Here is a 15,793-nt window from a genome sequence, read left to right as displayed (position 1 = left end):
TTGTTCTTTGTAATTAATTTGTTATGTTCAAACTGTAAAACCACTAACAACCACTTCAATATTGCCGCCTCCCCACTAAACACCTACAAAACAAAATTATCATCTGTATTACACCGATCCATCAAAAAAACGAAGACTGAAGGAAGTGAAAATACAGACAACAATTTATCTGAAAAGAATTTAAATTTACGTACTAGCATTGGACCAAATTTTTTATTGTTCCAAACAAAGTGAGCATAAAACACTACCAGTCTGACAATTTAACACTTTAAACTCAATCAAGACGACCACCTGAGCTAAACTAGAACATTGTCCACTTTGCTATTATATTTGAATAAAATCCAGTCTGTTTTGATCTCAGTAAAACCAATGTGAAATCACTACTATGCCAGTGACAGCTGATCCTGTATTTCAGGTCTTTCTTCCAGTGTTATAATTTAAAAAGGGAAGTGGGTAGAAGAAAAAAGTGTGCACATGCCTGCTTAAACTGACTGGACTTCTGCTCTTGATGGCAATGAGGCAGACATGGTACTGTATTAGCTGCCACAGCGCAATTTTTCTTCCAGTCCATACACTTTGGAAGGTAATGGGAAGAATTAGTTTCCTTCTCATGTCTTTCTCTTGTTAACATAGTTATTCAGCATGTTACTTGGCTTCAGCAATAGATTTCTTAGCATAAAAATGAATTTATTGGTCAGTATTCTGAGACAACATTTTTGTGTGCAGAGACCTCCATAAATGGAATAAATATGTCCTGTGGCTGCCTGCAATATCTTTATCTGACAAGTCTCTGGCAGCAGTAACTAATTTTACCTTTTTTCTTCTGCCAGAATTTTTTTTCTGGGTTTTTGTGTGTTTGTGTCTTTTTGCTTTTTTTATTAGGAAGATGAACTTTGTATATTCATCATGAGAACTAACCATAAACTATATATTTCATCAAGATTGCTTTGGTAAAAAAATCACTTTGATTTCCTTTATTAACTGTATTCACTTTTTATAATACTGGATTATAACATTTTATAATCTAGAAAAAATTAAATAAAAAATCAGTGTATTAATTACTTAAAATATGTTAACATTTAGGCCAGAACATACAAATATGAAATTCATGAGTCCCTTCCAATATATAACTTCTAATGACTGGAAGGTAGAAGTAAAATGGAATTACTGGTACATTTTCTCCCTTTTTCTAATTTGCATGACAATGTATATACCATTAAGCTTTCTTTACTTTAAGCACTTTCTTTCATTTTCACCTTAAAAAAAAATTATTTAATTCTATACTATTAAACATGAGCTTTTCATTACAGATAGGGTCAGAAAAGAGCAAAATGCCCAAGTATAGAACTACAGATACAAAAGATCAAAGGTCAAGCTTTGGGAAGATCTAAAAGACATTTATGGCCTCTAGATCCCTGATTTAAAAATACACTCTTGCTTGTGTTTCAGTTTCAGATCTTAGGGAAAAAATGTACATAGGCATTTGATGAAACTGGTGGATTTAGATATCAGAGAAGCAATTATACTTGATAAAAGGAAAATAACACACGCTTAGTCTATTTAATATCTTCAGATCTTGTTTCTAATATGAATACAACTCAAATGTTGCAGATGACACAAATGACCCCTTAAATGTTCAGCACCCCATAAATCAGGAGCAGCAGAGCTTCCAAAACTAAACCAATATTAGCTTACTAGTTAAAGTATGAAATCAATGGATTTTTCAGCCTCTTTAACACAGCCCACAGCTTCTACGCAGCCTAAGCAGGCCTCTACCAATCTACCTCTGCACATCACAGCCCAGCCTCATCCAGGAGCTAAGCACATTATACACTGTGTGGCTGATGAGTCATATATATTTCTCAGCCTGCTCTCACGAGTTTGGTATTATGGACCATATGGCCACAGCCTTCATAAATGAGGTTTTAAGGAAGTCATCTGATGGCAGAAGGGAAATGGCTTTGCTAAGCAGCAAAGATGCTATTTGTCAGGTTGAAGACCTGAAAGTGGTGGTTCCATGAAAGGAAAATCCTGTATGATCCTACTTTAAGTACTTATTATGGCAGCAAGAAAATGCTCCGATTTCTATTACTGGTGTGCACATTCAAAAGTCAACATATTTATAATAATGCTTTTTCCTGGCTTTGGGCTATTATTCAACCACTTTCTGCCCAGCAGAATGCAGAATGCAGTTGTTTTGTGTCAGTACTTCTACTACTTCAGATGCTCTTCCGTTTACTCTATTCTACCATCTTGTCTTGGACTCCCCAGCAATTGCTCCCGTGTCCTTAACCTTGTTTTAATCTTGACTGTGAACTCTCCTCTTCCTGCTTTTTCTGTCTAAAGTTCATGTATCTCAAGTATTGTGCAAATGCTCCTGCTTTGTTTACTTTTATTGAAAAATTCATCCACCTTTCCTCATAAACCACCAAAAGAGTCACTTTTTATGCTTTCCCATCTCAGATCTTACTGAGACACACAGTTTGAGGGAAGCATTCAACATAATGGACTTTTGAGATGGAAATCTAAGTTTTTCCATTTCCTTTTCAGTGACTAGAGGAAGATAGACTTATCTGAGGAGTAGTTAGGAGAAGCACTTGAACACTGGGGTCTTAAGTTGGCCTTTCTCTCAGGAATGTGAGCAAGATATTTTGGCAGTGATGGAGTGTGGGAGGAGAGGAACATGTAAATCAAGTTTGCATGACTGTGGGCACGTACATGGTGGGTGAAGGAAGGAAGGAAGGAAGGAAGACTCACTGGAAATAGTGCAATTTCCCTCAAATCTGTTTTTAGGGACAAAGATACTGATTCCACAGTCATCTGAGAAGAAAAGCATGCAGACCAGGTTCTCTGGCCTCCCCATGTCTTTCCACTCTGGGGATGTAAAGGTGGCTTCAAACCACAGTTGAAAGTTACTTTTACAGAAAGATCATTTAAAACTGTCTCTGTTTCTAAGCACACGGGCCATTTTTTTAGTTTTCCTCTGAAAAAAACCCAAACTTTTCAGTAGTCACTTACAGATAACCTCTGCAAACTGGAAATTCTAAACTTAAAACTAAAAAATAGCTCTTTTTGAACTCACATTGAATTGCTACTTACTGTACTGTTGGGAAAGAAATTCTTTCAGGGGTTAAGAGAAACAGAACATGTCTGCTGTCACCTAGGAGTGTTTTTCCACCATTAAGGCCATGAGGAGCAATTAACACTGATCATTGACAGTCATCACATGGCTGACTTCAGCTAAAGGCTTAGTCTTTGAGTAACAGAGCCACAATTTTCAAGAAGGTAACCATGGATCTCTTGTTTAATGGTATCCACTGTTTCAAAAAGACACCAAAACCAGATCATTGTATAGCACATGCTGAAAATCCCTGACCATGAAAATACGTAAATCTGAATGTCTGTTTTGTCTTAGCCACACAGCTAATACCATCACTGCAGCTGAATCCATGGACTGCCATTAGTCCATATTTCTTTTGTTCATTACCAATTTTTAAAAGTTTAAAGATTTTGGTAAAAAGACCTTACCCTTGCCTTCTGCTCCATCTCCATCATTAATCTTTCATGTTGTTCTGCTATTGCCAGTGTTGCAGAATGCACTTTCTGATATATCATTTCTCCTTCTCGCGTCTGAAAGGTGAACAGCCCTTCTCCTGTGTCACACATCCTGCAGTGAGATTTAATCAGAACGGAAGGAAAAAAAATGAGTACTGTGTAATTTTTATCTAACTGTTATAAAAAGTGCACACCTTGCAGTAGAAAATGCCAACTTTTGTAGCTGAACTCTGGAATTCTGAACATCTGCAGTTATTTTTACCATTGAAGAGAGACATATTCCAAGAGATGTGCAGAACTTTCTGAACATAACCTTTACATTCAGTTTTAATCATCATCTGAATAGTGAAAAAGAAGTTTTATCATAGAATAAAAACTCTAAGTAATACAGTCAGCTATTTCCAGCATCATTTCAAATGTCTGCAGTGGTAAGTGGGACCTGAATTTAATTCCCTTAAACCAACTGACGCCAGAAGTACATAGTGCATCATGACTTTGAAAATTTGACATTTTAAGAGAACATTGACCAATTAAAAATGCTGTTATGGTTAATCACTACAAAGAAGCTGTATCTAAAGACAGCATTAAGAGGGTTAAATTATAAACATCTGAGCACATTTATGTGAGGCAGCGTCTAAAGCTATCTTAATAATTACCAAAGTCATTCAGTGTATTTGACAATAGGAATAGGTATTTCTGCAGTATAAGAAGATAAAATAATGAAAAAAAACCACCCCGGAAATAAAATTTGCTTTCTTCTTTTGAGATGGCAACTGCTGATATCCTTATCTGTGATATCACTGAGGCATTATGCTGAGGAAGAGGAGTGGTACATGGTAAATGCATGACAAAGACGGCTGGGAAATACAGAAAATGGGAGTAGACAACAATGTTAGATTACTGAGTAGGTGCTACTTTGAGGATATATCTGGTGTTAAACAGTGGTACAATTTGGCATATTTATATTACTAGTCCCATTATATTATCAGTGTCTGATTTCTGTATTTGTATAGACTTCTTGCAAATTTAGAAATGGAATTAAAAAAATCCTTTTTATTTGGTCTGATAATCCCTGTAAAGATTTTCAGTTATCTGTGATAGAAAATTGTTGACTTGATTGACTGATTCATAACACCCTTCAGCAATAGAGAGATTTTGTTTTGTCTTAAAGTAGAATATTCCTTTAATGTTTTGGTTGTTTACATTATTTTTAAGGACATAATTTCTTTACTATCTCAACACCTTCAGCATGGCCCTGCAAAGCCCAAGGCATACAGAATTACAAGACATTTTAGAAAAATATGTCCTGAATAGTCTAACATACTAATAGGTTTTTAAATATCAGTATCTTTAGAGTTTGCATCCCAGATTCTGTATGATTATTCATGCATTAAATTTTATAAAATATTTTCCCATAAAATGAACATATAGATCTATATTGTTTTAATTTATTAATAATTAATTTTAAAGTCATTAATAATTATGCTACATTACATGCATGTGCACTCAAACAATTATGTTATAGCTTTTTGAAAATGGAATAATTTTTTTCATGCGACTTTTTTGTGGAATTAGGATACAGCTTCCTACACAATTTTATTTCAGAACTCATTGAACAGGACTATTGTGCTATAGAAGAGACTACTGAGAATTCAGCCATTGCTTTTGATTTCAAGGATGACCAGTGAAAATATAGCCTTATTAACACTTAAAAATATTTGCCTGTTCACTGGAGGAGACATGCTTTCATGAGCCTTCTATAAAGGAAGGGAAGAACAGAAAGCAGTGAAGGCAGAAACATATTCAACACAAGTGCTTCTGGAAAATACCTGGTGAAAATACTTAGTAATGATCAACTGATGTGTTGAAAAGAAAGTCATAGTCTTAAGAATAGATGATTCACGATATTATCCATAATTCTGGAATAAAAATAGTCTTCTTTATCCCAAGATGTATTTGATCAGTATTAATGTGATGTACCAATTAATAGATTAATTAAAAAAACCCAACACTTTTGTATTCCAATTCCAATGAAGATCATGTTCCCTGCTGTAAAAAAATAAGGTATTTTACATCCTTAGCCACAGTCTTCCACAGAGCTTCTGGTAGAAATAAAATATCTCCAGAGTTTTGCGACATTATGGCAACAGCCTTTCAGATCCCTCAGGGCATCATATATAGCTAGTACTCTGCTTTTGTATAAAGAGATCTTAATAAAATTCAAGCAGCGTGAAATACCAAGTCTGGAAAAATGACAGGGTTTCAGAAACCGAAGCAAAATATGCTCTTTCTGTTGGTTTCAGAGGATGAAAAATCCTACAGGGATAAAAACAAGGAAGCAGGCAATGGAGGGTGATTAAGATTCAGGAGTTAAGCTGCTTGTTTTGACCAAGCAAAACCTGACCATGACCGCTGCCCATCAGCCCAGGGTCTGTACCGCCTGTGTGAGCCCTGGGTGGAGGCAGCAGTGTAGGCTGTGGCACCGCCCCAGCACCTCAGCCACCGCAGAGGACAGCAACGCTGGGTCCTGCTTATCAGCTGCAACAGGTGACTCAGGTGGACGTGTCATGCCAGCATCAGAAAACCACTGATTACCACCCCCTGGACTGTGGGCTTACCTGGCTAACAATGGGCGATACGCACACAACTGCTCAAAACTGGAGGTGGAGGAGAAATCTGGGCATCATTTTTTTAAGTGCTGAATTCCCCTAACTCACTTTGAAGTTCACAGGACTTAAAGGCCCTAGGAATGAAGCAATTGGTACCTTTCTTTCTTCTATCTAAACTCGTTATTAGTAATCTGTCTCCCAAGGAGATGAATCTCTTTGCACAGTGACGTTTTCCTGTTCAGCTCCCCAGGATGTTACTCAGATGAAAATCTGATTTAAGAGCTATTCTAGTCTAGCCTAGCCTAGCCTAGCCTAGCCTAGCCTAGCCTAGTCTAGTCTAGTCTAGTCTAGTCTAGTCTAGCCTTGTCTAGTCTAGTCTAGTCTGTTCCAGTCTATTTGAGTCTAGTCTAGTCTAGCCTATCGTAGTCTAGTCCAATCATTTCTAGTTTTGTCTGTTTTCTGTTCTATTCTAGTCACGACACCGTTGTGTTCAGCAGCATGTTTTAGGGTTAGTTTCAGTCTTTCTAGAACAAGTAAGCATAAACCAAAACAGAAGTGCTGCTAAACATGATGGAGATGGGGACAGGGAAAAGTGTATTTGCAATGTCCTAAGTTTAAGAGGGTTGCTGAAAAAACAGAGGACCTTTACTTGGCCAACAGGAATGTACAAGCCCATGAGTTGAAACTCACTTCTTGACTTGCTCTATTTACAGTGAAAATATAGTCAGCAGAACAAAGACACTCTACAGCCTGTACATTTAAAGCTACATTTTCAGGTTTAGCCCTGCTAATATGTTGCTTTATTATAAGTGAAAATGAAATAACTGTGTGTAAACTCAAATTTCTCTATGTTCAAAGGGCGCATGGTTGTTCAGTTGCCAGTTTAATAGCGTCTTCATAACTTTCTTTATGTCTTAGAATCCCTTTAGGGAAAAGACAGGACAAAGGTGTGGACCTCTTCTTTTCCTGATAATGCCACTGTGCATCTCTACGAGCTCAGTATGACCTTCACTGTCAAAATATTTCACTGATTTCACATACTTTAAGTTTTTGATGAGAGACTTAACAGCTTGTGGATGCTTGAAAAATGCTGATGTTAGCTTGTCTATTGCTGTGTTTCTAACTTTAAAACAGTGATATCATTAACCTATACTTTAGGATATTTAAGGATCCAATGCATTAAAATGTATGAAGTGCTTTGACTGAAACAGGAAAGTGCATTTTTTTCTGTATTATTACAGAATGATATCACTGGGTGGATAATGCAATCAGTAGATAAACAGTTTTTGTGAAGTTATTACTTCTTAAAATACTGCCACAGCTTTTTATGATCATCACTGTTAGTAGATCTGCCTCAAGAGCCAGGGGAAAGAACAGGGAGAAGGTAAGAGCTAAGCTTGTGGCCCAGGACAAACTGGAGTTATAGATCAACGCTGAATGTTCTTGCTTTTACTCAAAGGTAGGGCTTACATTCAAGCCAAAGATATTTTCCCACCAGTATTGCACAATTTTTTTCACTGTTTCCCAATTTCACACAATGGTTTCCCACTGCCTCTACTCACTAAAGTAACTTCAGCCTTTTAGAGCAAAACCAATACTATATATAAATCTTTAGAATTCCCTTGAAAAAGGAAACTTTGTTGACTTGACTTGACCGCTATTTACAAATGGTAGTTTTTGCCAAATAGAGGTTCATGCTGTCCTGTCATATGTGAAATATTTTAAAAGTTTAACAGTGAAACATTCAGCAGCTGCATAAAAGGACAAGAAACAGGCATCTCAGCTTCATTTCGCTATCATGGTTAAGGGTAAAATACATTTTCACAATAATAAGGTTGTCTGAAAAACAAGATGCTCAGAAAGATTATTTGCTATGAGCCCTTGTTTTAAATTAAGGACAAATGACAATTGTAATTAGAAAATTTTTAGTTCTTTATATATATAAATATATTTTAATGGATTTGAATGATTTCTTTTTACTGACAAATAATTTAGCATTAAAGAAATAATGGCTGATTTAAATACTCAAAAGTATACAAAATTACGTACAAATAACTAAAAAAAGGTAGACATCCTCAAATAGGCACTGAAAAAACCTCATAAAATGTTTAATACTAGTAACTATAGCTATTAGTAACTAATACATAATAAAAACCCTACTACCATAGTTTAGCATTTCTAGTTCTTTAAATAAGAACGGACTATAATTTTTTAAATGAGAATGGAAGATGAGTAAGTACTGTCTATAATGAGAGTGCTATAAGTTACCAGTACCAAACTGGATGTAATTGCTGTCGCGTACTCTGCATCTGATGTGTGAAAAATCATTTCCTTTATAAACTGAAGCTGTTTACTCGGGACACTTCAAGGCCCGGGAATGAAGTTACCTAGTACTGACAAACGTGGTCAGATACCACTTATGGGACCAGACCTGTTACTGTCACAAGACTAGTAGTAAATAAAAGATAGCCTTTCTTTAAAGCCTTGAAGCTGTGACTGTCAGTCAGGAAAAAAAAAAAAACTGGTATGCAATATTTAACTCTGAACTGAGACATTTATTTCATGTGCTGCTACAGCTTTGATTTTCTAGAAAGTGGTGGAAACTAGCAACTCTTCCTCCAATTTAGTTAAATTATCAGTGGAGACACACAAATACTATCTCTCTTGGGGATATCTAACTTTTGTTCTTTCCTTGTTATCTCAACTTGAGCTAAGCCATTTTGACAGAAATCCCGTTTGTTCTTTGTGTGCAAGACTGTTACACACAGCACACACTAAAGACAGGCTAGCTGACCAGTAGACCTCACTATAGGATGAATAAAAAACTGCCTTGAGGGTCCAAATTCTTTGCTTATTCCAGCCTTCAAAACATGCTAGCTTACTTCCTCTCAAAGTTGTTCTTTCCTGCGAAAATGAAAAAAAAGCAAGCAAAGCAAATAAACTCCTTGTGGCAGGGGCGTATTTAGATTAAAATCTCCCTTTACACCTATTAATATGTATTAAAACAACTGAAAAGTAAACTATATATGCTTTTATAAAATTGTAAGTCAACTGCTATGTTGGAAGGGTAGAAAAGCAGAGGAAGAAATAAGAAAATGTTGATAAGATTCCTAATGTACAATAAAGCAATGAAAAAAAAGGATACATATGGTGGGGAAATAAAAAAAAAAGGATAGCTACGTAATTAGGATATGTATGGGACCTAGGAAAGATCTATTGGTGAAGCAGAGAGAAGACAATTTACAGGAAATGTGCACAAAGTGTAATTAACTCAGGTATAGAACTTTGACAGCAGACATGGATAGAAAGACCTAAAGTTGGGACAAAGTTGGTGCAAGCGGGGAAAAAGTCCTGTGAAAAACCGACATGAAGCACAGCAATGATACAAAGGGCAACGTCCAGAACAAGCAGACACACTCTGAGTGTGGCTCGTTACTTATTCCCTATATGAATAATGAGTTAGATTGCCATGCTTTTTTGTCAGCGTTTCAGAGTTTTATCTGGAGTGTCAAATGGATATCCTGGCAATTTTATGATCTTCTTTGATCATAAAATAATGAAAATGATCTGATATATGAGGCACCTGCCTGCACTTCTTAATGATGGTTATTTACTGGCAAGAATATACAACACAAAAAAGCAATTATGCATGGTATCTACTAATTGCTGGCTATAGACATTCTTCCGTAACATTTATTGTTGTTGTTTTGCATTGAAGTGCAATATTGTTATTGCACTTCAGCTGAGGTGGATAACTTTACACTATTCTTCCCACACGTTCATAAGATATAGATAGCAGTGTTAAATCTGAAATTAGCTTGCTTTCATGTGGAATATCCTTGAATTTGGCCTGAGTCCATACAGGGAACATGGAGTATTACCACATCTCGATATGGCTCAGTAACTTTATCATGGAGCTTAGCCCTGAAGATTTCTTGACTCATTCTCAGTGTTTCCAATTAAAAGGACTAAAGGAACCCTCATGCCATCAAAGCAGCTTTCCTACTAAGACCATTTATGGCAACATTGTGCAATTCGGAGAAGGAACATACTCAGAGATGGAGTGGAAATGAGTGATGATGTTGTGCCCCCAGGTAGCTGAGATTCCATTACTCAGAGGAATCCAGCAGTCCTCCTCCAGTATTTCTTACAGGACCTTAACACTTTCCAAGCTGCGTAACTTTTTAAGATATTGTATGCAGTCACAGTAACAAAAATCTTATGTGCTAGTCTTTTTGAACAGAGATGCACTACCCTACAAATTTTCCCTCTAAAAGGGAGACTTTTTGTGTGAATAATATTTTTTCGTGATAAGATTATTTCTTTTCCTGCTGAAACCAAATGACCATTTAAGTGGTATAATATAATATAAACAGAAATTTTCACATGAAAACATGTTTTTATTTGTTTTGTCAGATGGGAGAGATTTCTGTACAGTACTAGTGGTAATTATGCCTCTTGGGATATTTTTTCTTCTCATTGCCTGTGCTGCCTCTACAACTGCTGTCTCTGCGCTGCCCTCTGTGATAGCACATTTATGCTGGCGAGGCATATCAGGGATGTATCTGACATTTCCCCATGTCAGATGTTTCCCATTTTTTGTTTAATGGAAGTGAAGAAAGTAGGCTGTGTCTTTCTCTGGACTATATCAATGATTATCCACTAGCACTTTAATTCTCTAATTAATTTCCACAGGTTTTTCTCTGTCTATCATAAGACACAGTGAAAAAATTGTATTTTTGCTTTCTTTCCTTGAGGCTCAGTTTTGATAAGAAGGAGTATTCTGTCTGGGACTTATTTCAGACCACTTTTATTTGGTTACTACCAAGCTTTTCCATCTATTCTCATGGAAATATTCTTATTTATATTAATTACTTTGATATACCAGAATAAATGTAACTAGTACTGAACAGTTAAAGATAGTAAATCATTCTCAATGCTAGTTACAGTGCAAAAAGCAGAAAAACTGACTTTATTGAAGTGATGCATAAAAGGTAGAATGTGGAGACCAATATGCTAATTATGAAATATATCCATATGTAACGGTAAATATGCCGTACATAGGCTCTGTTTTCTATTTCCTAGACCCTAGAAACTAAACTATAGTCAATAAGAGAAGAAATATTCTGGAGTCTAAGAAGTTGAATCCCGAACACTTTACTATAACTACATTTTTTGCCTCTTCCTGCTTATAAGCTAGCTTCATGAAACATGACCTAGACATTTTGATGGGGAAGATTGAACTGTGCTGTTTGTGCTCTACCACCTCTAAGTAAGAAGGATTCTAGGTTACACATGCAAATTACCCTTCTGTGTTGGTATGCAGTTCATATTATTTAAGAAACCGGTGTAGGTCATCAATGCATATGTGCATGCAAAACAAACCACTTTACGGAGACTTCAGATCCCTTCACATTTTCTTTAAAAAAAGATCACATTTATTAAAAACAAAGAGACGATAATAAAATCAATTGTTGACATGTTCTTAAATACACAAGATATTTGCATTTTTCACAGTTTAAGTAATAGAACAAACATGAAAATTTTGTCAGATAATTAGTTCTGTTACTTTGTAAAGCTCAGGTCTTGTTGACAACGATGAAATACTATTTAACAGTGTCTTGGATGACTATTTATTCTTACCAACTCCATGAAAGATAAACCAAGAACTCATACATTACTATTATCATTTCAGCACAGAAGCATCAGTTACGGTTGGCTGTACAGAAAACAGACCAATGAAAAACACTGGTCTGAGAAAAATAAAAGAGATTGCAAAGACTACAAACAGCTATTTTTTTTTAATTAAACCTTTTCACTCATCATGGTTTAGCTATTATTTTTCATCTCACTTTTGAATGAGAGGGGTATAAGCTGGGGTCATATTCAAATACAGGTATTTGCTACAGGACTTCTGTCACCCTGTTAAGAGCTGTTATTCCCCAATGAAGACAAACACATCCCATAACAATATTACCCAGTTCCTCTCAGTGTCTTTAGTAGCAGAACACAGGTGAAGCAGCATTAATCTATGTGAATACCGTTGACACTGATAAATACAAAAATGTTAGATATAAAACCCAAATGAGGCCATTACTGGTTAAAATAAATGACAGTGTAATAATAGAGGAGCCCTGTGGCAGCGCATCACTGCTTGCTACAACAGAAGCAATAAAATTTAGTGGCCCAGGGTTTTTTTTTCCTTTTGGAGCCCTAAAGTCACTGTTACATTGGGGACTACTGCTTGCCCAGGGTGTTGTGGATGGAAATCCTCTCAAATGGTACTTGCTAGAGTCTGAATTAATTCTGAACACAGTGTGACACGATTCTGAACGTACTCGATCCTCTTTCAGGAAGTAATGAGTTTTGTAAGAAGGAGGCACCTGCCAGTTAAGAGATGTTAGCATAGAAAGAGCCAAGGTATGAATGTGCATAGGTATATTTGTTCATTTTACTTCATCTTTGAGGAACTTGGAGTGCTTAGAAGCTCTGCCACTGGACATTATTGCAGAGGTGTCAACAATATTTGGAGTAATTGATCATGCTCAATGTAAAAGCTAAACTAAGAAGACGTAAAAATGCCCAGTTTTGCATCTGTACATACCAACAAATACGATATTAAAAATTTAACATAGGACCACATTTGAGATGATCTACAAGAGTATTTGTCCTATAATGCCTCATTAACCTCTCATCTATGTATCGAATGCTATTGGAAACACAGGTGCAGTCAGGTACTGTGTTCGTGTCATTGGTCTTATTATTATTTTGACAGCAAGCATAGGAAACTGATACTTCCTGCATTTTGATCAAAGTATATCCACTTAAGGAGAGGAGGGAAATTTCTGGAGGGCTGAACAGGAATGAATTAATAAAATTTATATTTTTGATGGATGAATAAAAAATTAATATCAAGACAACAGAAGTAAAAATCTAGAAACTGATATAGAGCCATGTTTAGGACCATAGAACCAGGGAAAAAAAAAAGTGAATTAGACAATTATAACATGTATTCAATACATCGGTTTTCCTGGTTTATGAAAAATGAACACTGCACACTTTCATTTAAAAAGTGGGGGCACACAAAGTGCAAAGAAATAATGAAGGGAACGCCCCGAGAGGTCTATGTTATATTTTTTGACTACTTGAAAATAAAGCATTTCAAGTGTGTCCCACTCTGTCCCTGCCCCTTTTAAGTGCACCATCAATAATGGTTTTGGCCACCTAATTTATCATCAGACATTCCCTGAAACTTTCATTGTGCTATGATTTTATTGTGATGGGGATTTAAGCACTGCTCTCTTTGTTCATCGTCTCATGTCATCGTCTCCATCTTCAAGGTATGAGAGCTCCTGCTTTGACCATTGTGGCCACAGAGGAATTTTCAGAAAGTCATATGCAAATACTATGGGCACACAGGGTTGTCCAGAGACACTCACCATGCCATGTACATACACTAATGAGTAATTAACATATGCTAATTATATCCAAAGACTCACCACACTGATCTCAAAACTGGCAGGTTTTCGACTCCACGGTGGGAGCAGCCTGCCACAGCAGCAACCCCTGGGACAAGCAAAAGCACCAGGGATGAGACAAGGCAGGGATTTCTTTGAAGAAAAACCTGTATTTCTCAGCTGCTGACAGTAAGAACTGAAGATCTTAGCTGAAGGCCACTTTAACTAGACATGTAGACACAGATGGCCAAATAATGCCTTCAGCAGAAACTGGATGTGCAATAATAATATCAGACAATAATCATAGAAAATGTACAGCCCCCACAAGTATAAAACATTCATTGAACTTCCACCAGTTTTCTACATGTGGTATTTAATTTAGAGAGGAAACATGACTTCCCTCCCACTTGCTTTAACTTTTCCTCTTTGACATAAGCTAGGCCAAAGTGAGGCAGACAGATTTTTTCCCTGTTCTCTCAATTGCAAACAGCAGCAATTCTGTTATGGATCAAGCAGCTCACACTGCATTTACCTGGCATCTAACACCAACTTTGATTGCGTATATGACATCCTTGTGTTAGTGCTTGCAGCAGTGGGAAAACTCTCTTTAAGTATTTCTCATTAGCCTGATAGCTAAAATAAATCAGTTTGTGTTCAGTAAGTAGCAGCTTAATAAGGCCTTGAGAGCCCTCAAAATATTTTTTGTAAGATTTTGTTACACTTCTTTCAATTATACAAGTAAGTGGGTAGGTACAAGTGAATAAAAGAAATGTAAAAGCAAAGAAATAAGAGAGTCCTGCAAAGCAAATAATCACAAATAATCACATATATTAAATCATGCAGAAAAACAAGAGGAAAAGCATATAAAAGGATGAAAAATAAGCAAAAAGCAGTATTTACAGTTTATTGTTTCATACGTGGGCTCCCTGTATATTTTCTTATCTCATCTCTCATATATTATGTTCTTTCTATAACTTCATGGGATGCAACAGCTAGCCATTTTCTGATATTTTGATAACTCTTTATTTCCACCTTTCATAAGTGGCAACCAGTTATGATGATTAGGTTCTCCTAGTTGAACAGCTAAGAGTCCTGTGTGAAACTACTGATGCTCTACTGCATAAAGCCACGTTTTATGCTATCTTTAATGAGGCTTTTGTTTAAACCAAAAAGGTTTAAGTAAAAATGGTAAGAACTGAGGCCATTGTGTGTATGTGCCACCATCTATTCTGGACAAATACTCCTTCAGGCCAGTTTTCTACATAGCACAAGATGCTACTAATTGACAAGAAATGCACCTTGACAAGTCCACCAGAAAAGGGGAAAAACAAAGGCTGCGAAATGAATTTGTAATGGTAGAATCTGAAAGTATGAAATGCACCTTCTCTAATGCATAAAATATTCAAGCACAGCATGTTTGCTCTCTTCCTGGGAAACTTGAAGCATTGTTATAATGCAAAATGGAAAAAAGCAATAGTCCTTTGCTGTGAAAAAACACTAACAAGCTACCTTTACACTGGAGCTTACTCATCCAGTTCAATATTTCAGAGTTTAGGCTTCTACTGTTCTACACTGCCTTAGTAATATTTTTATAAGAAATTTATAACAGCCATGCAAGTGCTCTGAACACTGGAATGTGTCAATCCCTTCTGTCCATGATTCTGTATGCCAGGTTTAAAAAAACCATGAACTATAGATGCAATACCTGCTGGCTTCATCAAACTTTTATACACACCTAGCCAAAAAGGAAACACTATAGGTGGCAGAAAGAGAAACAGTACAAATCCCTATGTGCAGAACAATACATGATGGATATTCATGGCTCTTATGCAGCAAAAGGTGGCCATGCCTTCCCTGGACATTTACACATAATAATTTGGGCATGTCTGGGGCTATTTCATGCATGTCATTAAAACCCTCTTGAGTATCCTAGGTAACATTTAAGAAGCCTTTTGAAGTATTTCTCCATTTTGTTACTCTGGAACATTTATATTATAGGTATCCTTAATGTCATAGACAGAGTATTAGTCTCAAGACAAATGCTAATCTACATTTCTATTTCTGTGTATTACTATTTCTGCTCTAATTTCTCTGATAGTCCTTTTTACCAGCTATTTGACAGTACTTCTACATGCACTGAACACTTTTTTTATTGGCTGCCCTCCATTTCAT

General features: G+C 36.3%; 1 protein-coding gene across 1 annotated transcript in view; it reads right to left on the bottom strand.

Annotated features, from left to right (window-relative positions):
- DOK6 (docking protein 6) overlaps positions 1-15,793 on the bottom strand; it is a 253,286-nt gene that overhangs the window by 62,444 nt on the left and 175,049 nt on the right. Inside the window, exon 6 of the mRNA XM_055706156.1 lies at positions 3,529-3,667. Within this exon, the coding sequence (XP_055562131.1) occupies positions 3,529-3,667 (139 nt within the window). The remainder of the gene's footprint in view (positions 1-3,528; positions 3,668-15,793) is intronic.

Source organism: Falco cherrug, chromosome 3 (assembly GCF_023634085.1).
Source record: "Falco cherrug isolate bFalChe1 chromosome 3, bFalChe1.pri, whole genome shotgun sequence".
Lineage (NCBI taxonomy): Eukaryota > Metazoa > Chordata > Aves > Falconiformes > Falconidae > Falco > Falco cherrug.
This window is presented reverse-complemented; position numbering and strand designations above follow the sequence as displayed.